Here is a 15,385-nt window from a genome sequence, read left to right as displayed (position 1 = left end):
TTCCTTTTGTTGTACAGTGGCAAGCGTTTGAGAGAGAAATGGCTACATTTTTAATGCAGACCGCAGGAAGACTAGTTGTTGCCAAGGTAACAACTAAGGGGGACCCAAATAAACAATGAACAATATGCAGGTTTCTGTAATCTGAGCTCTCTGTCTGAAAAACAGGTGAAATCACACATTAGGAATTGCACTCAGAGGTGACAGACTGCTGTCCGATGAGGGCATTGACCTCTGAAGCATCCTCCATCTCTCGATTCAAGGCTCCAGCAAGCATGCATTACAGAGGGATTTCTGTCTTCAAATTGGGCACTCACCACCTGCAAAACAAGATCAACATACGGCAGTACAAAAAGAAGTTCAGTTAAAGACGTTTCTGCTCTCAAACTCAAAGCGGAGCTTACAGGTGTGGTCAGAGATGTTGATCTTCTGCAGTATGGTACTGTACTATCTGCCAATCGGGAGCTTCATCCTATGCAGGAAAATCATTTATAATTTTAATCACAGCCTGAGAGATGTTGAGGATAACCTTGTTGTGAGACTGACAAGTACTCACTTAACATGGATTGCTCATTTTATGAAACGCTGCCTCTCCTTCCAGGGTAGCTTTTGACAAGGGAGTCAACATCACGCGAAGTGAATATTTAACACATTTTGTTGTGCTTCTGTCACAGTCAGAGGAGCCTTCCCAGCCTGGGTAATAAAAATTCAGCTACCAGGCAGGCACATACACACACACACACACACACACACAAGTCATGATGATCATCATTATCATCATCATCAGTAGTAGTCAATGCTAGCAGTGGGAGAACTATTAGGGGAGAGTGGGGTAAATAGTGTCAATTTTTACTTAAAGTGCCTTTAAAGCGAGGTGATTACAGTAATGCCTCCAACTAAAATATGCACATATAGTTTAGGATGTTGTGCATCCCTGGGAACAATCACTTTGGATCTTATATAAACTGTTTGAGAAATATAGCTTTAGAAAAAAAAGTGGTTTTGTGGCACAACTTGCCCCCGGTGCGGGGTAAATTGTGCCATTAGAGAGAATACACTGGGGTAAATTGTGCCATTGATAGTTGAAGTAAAACAGATCATTTTAATCTCACAAATGATAATGCTATATAAAAGCAAAACAAATTCAATACAAAATTATTTATTTAACATTTATTTATTATTTTAACAAGATCACAGGCCACTTTTTTATAACAAGGCCTAGCGCCACATGAACACATACCCAGAACAAAATAAAACTTCCAAAATGAGCACCTGCAAATCATTCTTCATCTGAATCTGAATAGTTTTAGTGATCAAAGGTAAGAAGACAATGTACAATAACAATAAAATACAATAAAGTAATATATAGTATAAAATCACAAGTTGTGCCATTGGCACAACTTACCCCAGGCCCTTTGGCACAAATTACCCCAAGCCCACCATTTTGAAAAAAATGCATCCCCCAGCTGTTTTGAGCTAACATCATGCTAACTGTATAGACTCATGGTGTAACTTACTAAAGTACTAAAACCTGTGTGAACTGTTTTCAAAGTTTTCTATAATTGTTCAAACACAGCAATCAAAAAACCTTGATCATGGAAATTTTACTTTGGAGGGCAAAGAAAGGTTTTTTGAACTTAAATGTGCTTACCTCTCAAGCCATGTGTCTCCCTTCTTTGCAGGATGGGTGAAATGGATGCCTCTTCTACAATATGTGGTCGCATGACCAACTTCTTCTATAGTTTTCTAGATAACAGGGGTGGCACGACTTGCCCCTTGGCACAAATTACCCCACTCTCCCCTACAGGTAGTAGAGGAGGCACAGTTGTTTCCCTTGTGGTAGAGGCTGAAGTTCTTGTAGCATGTCTAGTAGTACTAACAGTGACAGCAGTTTTAATAGCAGTAACGGGACAGGTTGTTGTTGTTGTTGCTGTTGTCATTACAGAAATATCTTAATAGCAAAGTAAAGGCAGCCTTGGCTTTTCTCAGCCTAATCAGTGTCCCACATTTCAGAGTGGGCTGTTCCACTTTAAGTTTCTTTTTTGGCACAAGGAACAATAATGTGAGTAAAATATCTGCATTTTCCCTCTGATTTGGTTAGAAAGCATTTTAGAGATTTCAGAATGACACCATGTGTGAGTCTAATGTATTAAGTTCAGACCAAAATATGTTGCACAAGTCGAAATTGCAAAAAATGTCCCACTTAGGTCAAACAGGAATTAGAACAGAAATCCTACAATTAATTGAAGAAAAAAAAGCACATTACAATTAATATAATAAAATTACAGAAAATGGTAAAGAAATCTAGTTGATTATTATAGGAATTATGGGAACATAAAAAAAGAAAAATCATGTAAAGTATGCAAAGATACAATAATCAAAGATCGCTATTGAGCACAGCATGCAGAGGGTCACTATAAAACATAGTAACATTTTAGCGACTTCACTGCTTCTATAATATTTGGAAACATATTTATGCGTTCTAACCAAAGTATGTCTGCACTACACTCTAGTGATTTTATAGTGGTAATAAATGGTATTTTTAATTTAGGCAATGTGGTACCAGTAGGACACTATTTCAATAGGGAGTTATAGTTCTGCTCTTGTCTGTGTATACTATCCTTTAAAATTAATACCAGTATTTGGCAGGACTAAATTCAAGTCTTGGAAGTGGCTGCCTTGCAGCAAACGGCCCTGTGTGTTAAAATGAGGAATATGATCAGTGTCGCGGAGGGTTTGGGGAGTTGGCCCCTCAATTGACTGTGGGTGGTGCGTATTTACTCGGACAAGCCACTCAAGGGGTGCAAGTTGACATAAGACAAGCCGACCCTCTGCTGATCTAGTACCGGGGAAATCACAGCAGAGGCACGGGAGACACCACGGCAAAAGACAGAGCAACTCCAGAGTCCGGTCTCCAGGCGCGCTTAATTAAAATATCAGGATGCTCTTCATTTGATGGACAAAGAGGCTGCGCCGACTGAGTTTCTGCTTCTCTTGTCTGTGTCACCAACCGGGTTAAATGATGTTCCTACATATTTGCATTTGGTGTTTGCTATCATTCAGCACTGTGCGCATCGCATCATCTGTGGAGCTGCAACCTGGCATGTAAGTGCAGTTGTCTTGCCAATGAGATTGTCTTTTTACTTCATTTTCTCTGCACCTCTGGTTATGGGATTTTGATGATTATTCGGGTGGAAGAGAAAGTGTGATTTTATTCATAAATGTTTTGACATATGCTGGCAGATGCAAACCCTAGCTATGGGATGTTTTTACTGATGATTAAGCCTAATCAAATCATTTCCAGAGAGCAATGCACTTTTTGTAATGGTCTGCGCTATTCTATTCGTTTACTGTTATCATTTGCCTTTGCTCAGTATTTACTTGTCCACTAGGAGTCGCTCTTTCCGGCGTCCTTTGAGTGTGGCCGCATTCCTCAGCAGCCTGTGCTGTAAGGTGCTGAGGCTTAATGGGATTCAAAGGAATGTACGTTTTTGACTGATTTTCTATGAGAGGTTTCGGAAATTAAATAGAGTGTACTGGACATGATTGCAGGAATTTTTTCATCACCGCAGAGGCCTTATACTTCCTCTAATTAACTTCTGGCCGCTCTGTATTGAAGCCAGATGCTCTGTGGAGGAGGATACCTCTTGATGGTTTGGACTACCTGTAATGACAAGATCAGAATGCTGGCACGCACGCACGCACGCACGCACGCACGCACGCACACACACACACACACACACACACACACACACACACACACACACACACACACACACACACACACACACACACACACACACACACACGTGAATACACTCTGGAGAGAGTAGAAACTCAATTTCCTGTGGGGTTTCATTTAGTTATTTATTGGGTGTTCAAAACAGTGTCCAAACCCTGAGCTATTTATTCTGCATCTTAATCAAGCTTGTTGTGCCAGGAAGTTGTATAGCATACCGCTAAACAAGAACCTGATAATATGTACAGATGTGTGTGATGAGCTGATGCTCATGTAACTTGGTGAGTGTGTGAAGCATGTGGGAGTACGTTCAAGTACATGAACTTCATGTCCGAGTGCATGCAGTCGTTCAGGGTGAAGTCTAGATTACCTCTGTCTTACAGCGGGTACCTTCTACTTCTTAAAAATTCATGAAACATGTCACAAAATGTACTCATGTAGTAATAACTAGTATATGCCATTATTCCTCAATTTATCATCAACAATTCAGCCTAATGCTCTCTGATGTTTTTGATTGCATCTCTCTCTCTCTCTCTCTCTCTCTCTCTCTCTCTCTCTCTCTCTCTCTCTCTCTCTCTCTCTCTCCTGCAGGCCAAATGTTTGTACAGACCAGGAAGTCTCCATGTTGGGGGCACGGCAGCCTTGTGTCCAGGCCTTCACCCGCATGGTTAAGGTGTGGAGGCAGGGCTGCACAGGTCACAGCTGGTGTATGGGCTATGAGAGGAGGTGAGAGCACAATCTATTAATACTCAAAAATCCACGAAAACATCTCTTTTACAAGAACACCTGAAGGGCGTGTAGGCATTTACAAGAACACCTGTAGGGAGCGGTGCCAGTGGGGAGGAGCTGTAGTTCTCTAGGAGTTATCTGCTGCAATAATATAACACTTCCCTGGCTGTAACTGCATTTTTATAGTCATCGATAGGTTCCAGTGGAGTAACTGAGCCTCAGTCTTATTTTGCTTCTTCAGAATGTGAAGATAGCTTCATCTTCTCTTCATCCACCCCCCAGGCTTTGAGCTGATACCTTTCCCATCATAAATTTGCCTCACTTTTCTGTATCAAGTCTTGTCAATTTCAATGTGATTTTCATCAGCCTGTCATGCCAGAACACACCAACAGCTCCTAATCCACAAATATCGATTTTGGTCATGATACTTTTGATCCTCAAAGGCAGATATGAAAGTAGCCAGGCTCACAAGAGTATTCAGGTTTCCAAGGAGACTGAAGACAGTCCAGCTGCAATGCATTGTCAGTGTAAAATAGATGTAGAGGGAGCACAGTATAAGTATTGACAACACAGAGTTATAACAGATATAGCCACAGGAGACAGTAATTGGCATATGCAAATGTTTGAAATTACTCAAAGTGTAACTGGCTCAAACAACAATTCTAATGTCCACAAAGGCTTACCCTGATGGAGAGAAACCAAATCATGGGACATTTCCCACTCTCAAAGTGATCACTAACACTATTGACACATTAATTAATGATTTTTAAAGCTGCAAGCCTGTTCATGAACATGTCCATAGTGCAAATACACCCATAAAACAGCCCCCAGATCACTTAATGGGACTGTAACATAATGTCTCCTCTTCAGGACAGGGTACTACACCGCCTACAGACAGGTGTACAGCATGGATTTGCACACAGTCTATAAGTGCTGCCCGGGCTGGACTCAGAAGAGTGACGAGATGGGCTGTCTGCACAGTGAGTACTTGCATTTTAGTAACACATGTCAGGTACAGCACTTTGGGAAATAGATAGATAGATAGATAGACAGATAGATAGATAGATAGATAGATAGATAGATAGATAGATAGATAGATCGATCAATCAATCAATAGTTTGAGTTTAAGTTTATTTAAAGTAAAGTCACAATGCAACATTACAGTTCCATGCACACTAGCCTGACTCAGTTCAAGAACTGTTTTTCAGCAGGTTCCTATGGTAAAACAATACATCAAATTCATTAAGTGCATAATAAACAGAAGAGATGGGCATAGGGTTGGGCATACAATAAGAGGCAGTACATAGTTTAGGCCTGTGTTGTGCTTTTATGGCCAACTGAACTTCACCTTTACCCATCCAGAGACATTTATAACCAAAACTTAATGTCTACACACACATACCCATGCACAAACACACACTCACACACACAAGCACACGAACACACACACACACACACACACACACACACACACACGGACAAACGAACAAACACATATGCACATTACACTCATCCATCCAATGAATGTACATACATACATAGCTCATACATACAATATATTATCTATGCATACGGTCTACATATACTAAAATCCCTGTACATATCAAATACATACATACATACATACATACGTAAATACATACATGGATATATATATAGCCATACTATTTTAAAGATCCACCAAACTTGAGCTCTTTGATAACCACGGGTGAGCCTCAGTTTTTAATTGCTAGTGGGTGCAATAGATAGATGTAATATTAATATACATAATATGTGATATCTGCAGGGCTGTGTGCTTCCAATACATGTTTCAATGGAGGCCGATGTGCCGAGGCTGGAGACCAGATATGTGATTGTCCAGATGGCTTCAAAGGCACACAATGCCAGTATGGTGAGTTTCTATTCACATCTGATGGATAAAATTTTATAGCATTTCCAATGATTTCAAAAACATAGTATGTGTTTATGGACTCTTGGTGTGCACGTTCCAGCCACTCATCTTTGCAAGAAAGTTAAGTGACTGCAGCTTTGGGAGAATGAACTGACCCACACATTCAGAGGACATCATGTTGTTAAAGCTCTAATGGGCCCAGATCAGACCTTGTGCTCTCACTCTGAAACAGCAGAATGAGCTTATCCTGTGGCTGTGATTGGCTGAGGCCACTTTGTGGGGGTCGCTGGGTAGTTAAACGTAGTAGAAGTGCTCTCTGGGAGGAATGGTTTCCTTTGAAGGCTGCAGCCTGGGGTGCTGTGGCTCACCTAACTGTGCCTCCACTCTTTGAAAACTAGATGTTAATGGGTGCATACGCAGTTCTGGCTCCATATGGTTAAGAAAATTAAAGCCTACCTGAACATTAGAACGCAGTTTTCCAAGAGTAAAATTGGAATCGAGTCAGGGTAGGAATATGACTCCATGCTAATCTGTTCCACAATGTGTCCATTGTATTCAAGCTCTTATGCCTTCAAAGAGCTCCCTCAAAGTAGGGATGGACAATATATCAATTTTATATTTATATCATGATATAAAATTAGATGTAGTCTAGGATATGGATGTAGTACATCATGATATATGACATAAGTGTCTTTTTCTGATCATAAAGGCTGCATTACAGTAAAGAAATGCAATTTTTAGAACTTATTAGACTGTTCCAGCTGATCTATTATTTGCCTCCAGCTGCTTTGTCATCATTTCCACAATGCTAATGTTTTTTTGTTTTTTTTTTTATAATCAAAAATCTCACCGCATGAATATTTTATGAAAGCACTAACAATCATCCCTGCGATATCATCATAATATTGATACTGAGGTATTTGGTCGAAAATATTGGGATATTTGTTTTTGTCCATATCCCCAGCCCTACTAGTTCAGAATTTTTGGCACAAGGTTGTTTGAGTTAGTGACCAATAGTATTATGGTTGCATGGATATAATGTGAGGTAATGGTTGGAGATCTTCCAGTTTGTCCAGGCTTGGAAAGACAAGTAGCAGCAACAAGGTTAAAAAAAAAAAAAAAAGGCAACAAATCTAATAATAACGATGGATATTGCAATTACAATATGATTTGTGAGATTCGCTGAGATTGTGTTGATTTCTGTATCATAATTTTTATTTTCACTGAAAAAAGGCATCTGTGTGGCACTCCAGTACTTCATTCATAATGGTATTTTGTCTCACATTACTGCTATCAAAAAATTGCTATTTACTATTTGAATAGTGCACTTAGCCATATTTCAGTCCTGATCAAAAATTGGTAAATTGTTCAGAACCGAACAGAAGTATCCTTGAGCAAGGTATTTGACACTTGTTTTCCACCAGCCTGAGTGGCTGTCAGGCAGGCAAACAAAAAGAGAATTTAACCAGCGGATCAATCACATTATTATTCTCATTAGAATTTAGCAACAGGATATTTTCTGTGTTGTAGAATTGAGGGAGGACATATTCCTCCATAACCTAAGGCCCAAACTACACTTAAACAGTGTAGTTTAGAAAACCACCACCTGCTGTGTTACCAAACAGTCTTGACCCTCAAAGAAAGCACCCTGACACCTTCACCGTTAGATGGTAAACACATGAGCCTGTACAATACCTGATTGTCCTTCCTGTCTCTGTGCATTGTCCCGTCTACTGTCTCACCTAGTGTGGCCTGCGTCAACATACAAGTAGACAGGAGGATGGTTGTTAATGTTTTGGAGTCTTGCAGAGGTAGAGCTGAGAACAGAAGATGCTTAGTTACTGCTCCCCACCTCCCCCCAGCGTGTGCACACATGCTCACATGCACAAACACACACACAGAGGCCTTGCCATTTGATCCCTTGGCTTTCCCAGGAGGAGGGGCCTGCCTGCCAGGGGTCTTTTACACACTTCTTCCTCTGGCCAAGAGATTTCACAGGAACGTGTTGTTGTTTGCTCTAAGTAGCTCTCCCTTGCTTTTGTTTTGACACAGCTTCTTTGCTTTTCACGCGAGAGACAGAGGCAGATATGCAGGGAACAAAAGATAGAGATATTTTACAAATCACCGTCCCTGTAGTCTCCCCCTCCCCTCCCTTCTCCCTCTCTCTCCCTCTCCCTCCTCTCATCCTGTTCTTCGATCCCCTTCAGTGAGAACTCTCCTCCTGCTGTTCTCTTGTCGTTAAACATTTTTCCTTCTCTCATCTCTCGAGACAGATTTATCCCCTTCTCCTTTTGCCAGAATCTTATACAATCAGAGCGCAAGCCAAGCCCCTGCACTTAGCCAGCCCCCCTCCTCCCACCTCTACCTCTGCTCGGTGCGGAGGCAAAGACGTGTCCAGATAATCCTGTGTTGTTAAGGTTTGGGTTCAGGTATGAAGTTATTTTTAGAGCATTTTGGCTACACTGCCCTCACATCAAAATGTCTTTTAGAATCCTTTTGGAAACCCCTTTAAGAGTCCCAGCGAGACACTGTATTTTGAAACCAGTGCTCAAGGTCTTTAGTTGAATTTTTGAAACCAAAATGATTCAAACAGAAATTGCAGTGGATCCTTTCAGATGTTGTGAAAGTGTGTGAGTATTCAGCTCATGGCATGTTGTGAGCAGAGCAGTAATAAGGTTGTGAAGGTTAAAACTGTTAAATTAATGCAACGGACCTTTGGGTGATTGGCCTATTGATCAGGTTTACCATTAAGAAAACATAGAAAACAAAGTTGTCCATGTGTGGTGCACAGTGTGGTCCAGCGCTCCATGTGAACACTTCAGCCTAAACTGTGTTCAGTGATAGTGAGCCACGAGCATGATATGAGTACCTGGCAGTTTTGTCTAGACTGAAAAAAATGCACAGACTATGATATTAAAATAACATATTGTTTTATGATGCCAGAAGCTACTTTCCCTGTCAGAGGGTCTCTCCCTTGCCACAAGACATGGAGCGTGACTTATTTTGTTTCCATTAAAAATGAAGCGGATGGATGATCGGAAACAGGCTAAGGAGAAAAAAAAAATATTGTGTAGCGTATGAATACATGGTTGCTCCCCTGAAATAATTCAACTTCATTCAACATTTTACTTCTGTTAGATCAGTTGTTGTTTGTTTTTACTTTGAGCACTTAGCATGGTGTGCAGGAAGACATCAGCATGCCAGCAGTTTCATACATGATTTTGGTGTCTATATTCTCATCACTTCAAGGTACAGAATGACGTTTTGGCAGATACGTTTTCAGCTCAGAGTTATGGAAAGGTTCTGTGGTCTATGAAGATATTCATTACAATAAACTATGTTCAGGGAAAACTGGATCGCTGGGCCACTGAGAAGTTAACATTTTACTGTTCTTCTTTACAATTGCAGGACTGGCAGTTTTCCTTCAAAATACATTTACTATTCAAAGAAGCATCTTCAAGGAATCTGTTTGATTTACAGTGCTTCAAAATGATTTTCCCTTAAATTTAGGCTAAAATGAGATGACTTGTTCAAAGAATTAAATTATAGTGGCAGGCTCATTCTTATCTCTTCCAAAAACTACATAGTGCACCTTTAATGGGCATACTGACCAAAGGGCCAGTTTCCTCAAAATGATGTTTTCCTTTCAAGACAAAATAATCAGCGAGATCAAATGCACATACACTATATTGCCAAAAGTATTCGCTCATCTATCCAAATCATTGAATTCAGGTGTTCCAATCACTTCCATGACCACAGGTGTATAAAATCAAGCACCTAGGCATGCAGACTACTTCTACAAACATTTGTGAAAGAATGGGTCGCTCTCAGGAGCTCAGTGAATTCCAGCATGGTGCTGTAATAGTAATGTAATAGGATGCCACCTGTGCAGTAAGTCCAGTTGTGAAACTTCCTCGCTACTAAATATTCCACAATCAACTGTTAGTGGTACTATAACAAAGTAGAAGCGATTGGGAACGACAGCAACTCAGCCACGGAGTGGTAGGCCACATTAAATCACAGAGCGGGGTCAGCGGATGCTGAGACGCATAGTGCGCAGAGGACGCCAACTTTCTGTAGAGTCAATAGCTTGAGACCTTTAAACTTCATGTGATCTTCAGATTAGCTCAAGAGCAGTGTGTAGAGAGCTTCATGGAATGGGTTTCCATGGCCGAGCAGCTGCATCCAAGCCTTACATCACCAAGCACAATGCAAAGCATCGGATGCAGCGGTGTAAAGCACACCGCCACTGGACTCTAGAGCAGTGGACACGTGTTCTCTGCAGTGACGAGTCACGCTTCTCTGTCTGGCAATCTGATGGACGAGTCTGGGTTTGGTGGTTGCCAAGAGAACGGTACTTGTCTGACTGCATTGTGCCAAGTGTAAAGTTTGGTGGAGGGGGGATTATGGTGTGGGGTTGTTTTTCGGACGTTGGGCTCGGCCCCTTAGTTCCAGTGAAAGGAACTCTTAATGCTTCAGCATACAAAGACATTTTGGACAATTTCATGCTCCCAACTTTGTGGGAACAGTTTGGAGATGGCCCTTCCTGTTCCAACACGAATGCGCACCAGTGCACAAAGCAAGGTCCATAAAGACATGGATGAGCGAGTTTGGTGTGGAAGAACTTGACTGGCCTGCACAGAGTCCTGACCTGAACCCGATAGAACACCTTTGGGATGAAATAGAGCGGAGACTGAGAGCCAGGCCTTCTTGTCCAACATCAGTGTTTGACCTCACAAATGCACTTCTGGAAGAATGGTCAAAAATTCCCATAAACACACTCCTAAACCTTGTGGAAAGCCTTGCTAGAAGAGTTGAAGCTGTTCTAGCTGCAAAGGATGGGCCCACATCATATTAAATCCTATGGTTTAAGAATGGGATGTCACTCATGTTCATATGTGTGTGAAGGCAGCTGAGCGAATACTTTTGGCAATATAGTGTATGTGTGAGTCATGCTGTGGCGTGTGCGCGTATAGCTCCTTGACAATTAGGGTAGCGGGTCCCCTTATTTTCCATAGGCCTTCATTTATGGCGTTTTTACTGTTCAGTTTCCCGTCACAAGATGGTTGCATTAAGAAAGGCTGTGCCAGGGTTACACAATCTGGATATATGTATGCAGACTGAGCCACCTGGGTGTTTCTGCATAATTTCATAGCCAGATTTGTGCTGGGAGCTTTATTAAACATTCCATAATGGCAGACTTATTACTATATCTTATTCATCCATGATGGAGAGAGAGGGATAGAAAGCAGATACAGAATATTTAGAGTAGGACGGGAAGCAAACCCCTGTAGATGTACTAGATTTATTGACTTCTACATATGCTCTTAATCCTGCTGTGTTTAAAACACATGTATGGATTGTTGGAACATGTAACTTTTTCACATGCCTGCTCCTCTGTCTATAAATCTTTGTCAGTTTTCGCACGAGGATCACTGTAGTTGATTTGATTTGATTTCTTCCTATCTTAGCCTAAGCTGAGTTAAGATCATGGGCAAGCATGAGCCAAAGGCCATGATGCCTTTGCTTCTTCTTTCTCAGATGCTGCCAGTGGTTTCTGCTTAACCACAATAGTTTTGGTGGGGAAAGCACCTATCATCGGCGTGTGTGTGTGTGTTTGTGTGTTCCTGTATGTATGCTGGTGCAAGCTGAAAGTGAAGAATGCATTTTTTTTTTTCTTTTTTAAGATTAGTTTTTTTTGGCATTTCTGCTGTATTTGACAGTCACAGTAGAGATAGACAGGGGAGAGAGAGAGAGAGAGGGGATGATGTGCAGCAAAGGACCTGAGGTCGGATTCGTACCCCGGTCGCTGCAATTGGGACTAAGCCCTGGTACCTTTACCAGTGAGCCACCAGGGCGCCTCTGAATTATCCATTGTTTATCATGCTTGGTTTAAAAATTTAAAATGATGATGAAAAACTGAACATTAAAAGAAAGTTTGTTAATAAGAAAGCGGATCTGTCAGATTGCTATACATTTTTGGACTACTATGCATGTGGCAGTGATTCTAGCTGTCAGTACCGCTGCCGCCATGCTGATTCAGATAGGGGAGACTGGGGACAGTTGCAACACTTTTTACATTACCCTCAGTTACTCAGAGACTATTTGGACTAGGCACACCAAATTTTTACATATTAAACCTACATCTGTCTGCTATATACCCATACCATTTAAAGATGGCTACATATAACATATCAATCACAATATTTATTTGAATAAAGGAATTCAAACGTTGCAACTGACCCCAAACCTGGGGACAGTTGCAACACGGATCAGGGACGGTTGCAACATATTAAAAAATCATTAAATTTCACCAATTATCTTCTGATTTTTGTCTGAATAAGCACAGTATACAGTATTAAAGTATTTACTAAGTTTTGTTTTGTGTAAAACATAGGCCTACCCTGAGTTAATGTGTAGATGTTACTGAAGCAATGTGTAGATGTTACTGAAGCTATAGAAACTCAATATGACTGTTTTCACAGGAAAATTTATTTAGTTTGTCCCATAGCACAGCACATACAACAATATACAACAATAACTAATTGCTCATTTTTGCTCAACAAGTTATTTGGGGAATTATTTTGTTTATCATTAGCATTAGTTTCTCATTATGATTGCCTGTTCTGTTCATCATGAGCAATGAAATATATTAATTGTGCCTATTTTGAGCTAAAAATCTTCAAAAATACTGTTGTGTGGTCTGTTTTGATATTAGCATAGGGACAGTTGCAACTGTTGCAACCGTCCCTGTGGTATCAGTCATGACAAAACACCATGTGCTAACTAGCCACAGTGACATTGACACATGTAAACGGTGTCACTGAATAGTCAACAAAACAGTGATTCAAGCTAGGTAGGTTTGGATTAATTCATACAAAAGACCAGGACAGTATGACAAAAATACAGCTCATGAAAAAATCTACTTTCATACCTCCAAAACATTTTTGCCTTGATAAAAGCTGGACCAGATGATCAATATGGCCACTCTCTTGTTTGTGGGTAGAGGGTCTAACTGAGCATGTGCAGTGTGAGTGTCATCACTCTAGCATGTTTCTGATTGGAGAAATAAGGCTTGTTGCAACCGTCCCTTGTTGCAACTGTCCCCAGTCTCCCCTACTGTGCAGCAGAGAAGATTACAGTGGGTTTTGGGTTACTGAGGACAGAAGATCAGCTGCATCTTCTCAAGCACAATTCAGCACAGCTAGGCTTCAATAGCAGGAGTGCACTCTGACAGGGATGGTAAAGAGAAGTGTGGCTCTGGGAATGGTTACAGGCAGAGTCCGTGCTCTGCTGCCTCTCTCTTCTTTTCAGCACTCTTCATCAGTTGGTCTTGTGAGTGCCACTCTCTTTGGTATTCCTGCCAAGTTGTGGTGGTGGGACCCAGCGTGCGCTGTGGGGGGTGACTGCCCACCTGCTTCCAATCTCTGATATCTTACAGAAAGGCCCTCCATGGTAATATATGTCAGCCTGTGACACTATTACCACGCTGTTGACACTGTGTGTTAATAGCCAGCCTGGACACAGTCCAAGCTTGTGCTCAAACGCGATAGGATTCACACACTCTGCCCTGCTCTGTAATAGTATTGTTTAACCCTGGCTGTGAATGCCACTCTGTCTCACTCTATTAAGCCTTGTGTTAGGCATCGCTTTGGTCAAATTGATGCGTGTGTGTGCAGGGAATAAATAGAGCACAGGCATGCACAAGTCGGAGGACAGATTTCATTTGGTCCTCACAGAAGCCTGGTTCCCTTTAAAATTAGACAATGTGGACACTGCCTGAGACTGTTGTGTTTGAGGACTTTGCTGTGCATTTAAAGTCACCCTCCACTCAAAAATGTGTTTTTGTTAGGTTTGTGTGCCCTAAAATGTCTGACCTTTGACTATACACACTATCTGTGCAAAGTTTGTCACTAGAGCGGTGTTTTCACAATCCTCTACTGAAGGTGGAGGTGTCTGTGCATGACACTTAAGGCTGAGATTCAGATGTACCCCAGGCCAGCTAGATTTGGTACGTCACAAATTGAACTACCTGTCTCACTGTTTCATGCAAAGCACTCGGAGGTGCTTTGCATATCATTACCAGCTCTGCCAGTCGTGGAGCTGGACTGCTGGTCGTGTTTTGTTTGAAAAAACAAAAACAAAACACAAGACCAACTCGAAATGGATGCTTCAGATGAACAATATCAGTGTTAGTAACATAAGAGATATGCTGAATTTTCTTTTTTTTTTAGATTTTTAGATTTTCAAATATGGCACAATATTCAGGATTGTTGCAAGACAGGACTTCCTTGTCCTGTGAACACTGATCTGATTATGAATTGGTACGCAACCAGGCAGAGGTGTGAGCGGGGACTCTTTGTATATTCATAGATCTGCCTCTAGCATTTTTAATGAGGACAAACTTTAAAGTAACATTTAAGAGAGTATGTTTTGTTTTTTTCATGGAAATACTTCTAAATATGTAGTAATGATGAACAGAGATTATTTTTATGGCCATTTTAGGAGCTTAATAAATGACTGTTGGGGACTTTAAGGGCATAATTTGAGGTTATATTGACACACAACATTTAAAAAGCATCTTCAGCTTAATAATTTTGTGGTTAAAAGTGTGGGAAAACAAGAATGGGCGTATTTCTCTCTGTGTGTTTCTCTCTCTTATTGAATAAGTAAGTACAGTATCCCATGATTTTCTTGTTTTGCTGTACTTGGGACTCTTCTGCGCATTAGCCTTTGGGCAGCGGGTGTGTATCGAATAAGGAGCTATGAAAATTGTGGATGCGGACCGTGGAAAAAGAAAACATAGTAAGACAAAACGCCAAGTGGACAAATCTGGTTCCATAATGAGAGAGAAATCTGGGGTTGACTTTTACCTGCTGGCAAACACTGAAGAAGAGGATAGGGATGAAGATCGACTCGGTGTTGGTCTTCTCTGCTGGACAGGGAGCTGCTGGCCAGCCAGATTTGTACCTTAAACCGTCACTGTCCTAGGAAACAAAAACTGGCTTTCGGCGGTTAGCTTTGCCAGG

At 41.2% G+C, this 15,385-nt stretch overlaps 1 protein-coding gene across 1 annotated transcript in view; it reads left to right on the top strand.

Annotated features, from left to right (window-relative positions):
- Nucleotides 1-3,019: 3,019 nt before the first annotated feature.
- egfem1 (EGF-like and EMI domain containing 1) overlaps nt 3,020-15,385 on the top strand; it is an 89,401-nt gene continuing 77,035 nt past the window's right edge. Inside the window, exons 1-4 of the mRNA XM_030066365.1 lie at nt 3,020-3,102; nt 4,328-4,462; nt 5,336-5,445; nt 6,252-6,356. Coding sequence (XP_029922225.1) covers nt 3,020-3,102; nt 4,328-4,462; nt 5,336-5,445; nt 6,252-6,356 — 433 coding nt within the window. The remainder of the gene's footprint in view (nt 3,103-4,327; nt 4,463-5,335; nt 5,446-6,251; nt 6,357-15,385) is intronic.

Source organism: Myripristis murdjan, chromosome 13 (assembly GCF_902150065.1).
Source record: "Myripristis murdjan chromosome 13, fMyrMur1.1, whole genome shotgun sequence".
Classification (NCBI taxonomy): domain Eukaryota; kingdom Metazoa; phylum Chordata; class Actinopteri; order Holocentriformes; family Holocentridae; genus Myripristis; species Myripristis murdjan.
This window is presented reverse-complemented; position numbering and strand designations above follow the sequence as displayed.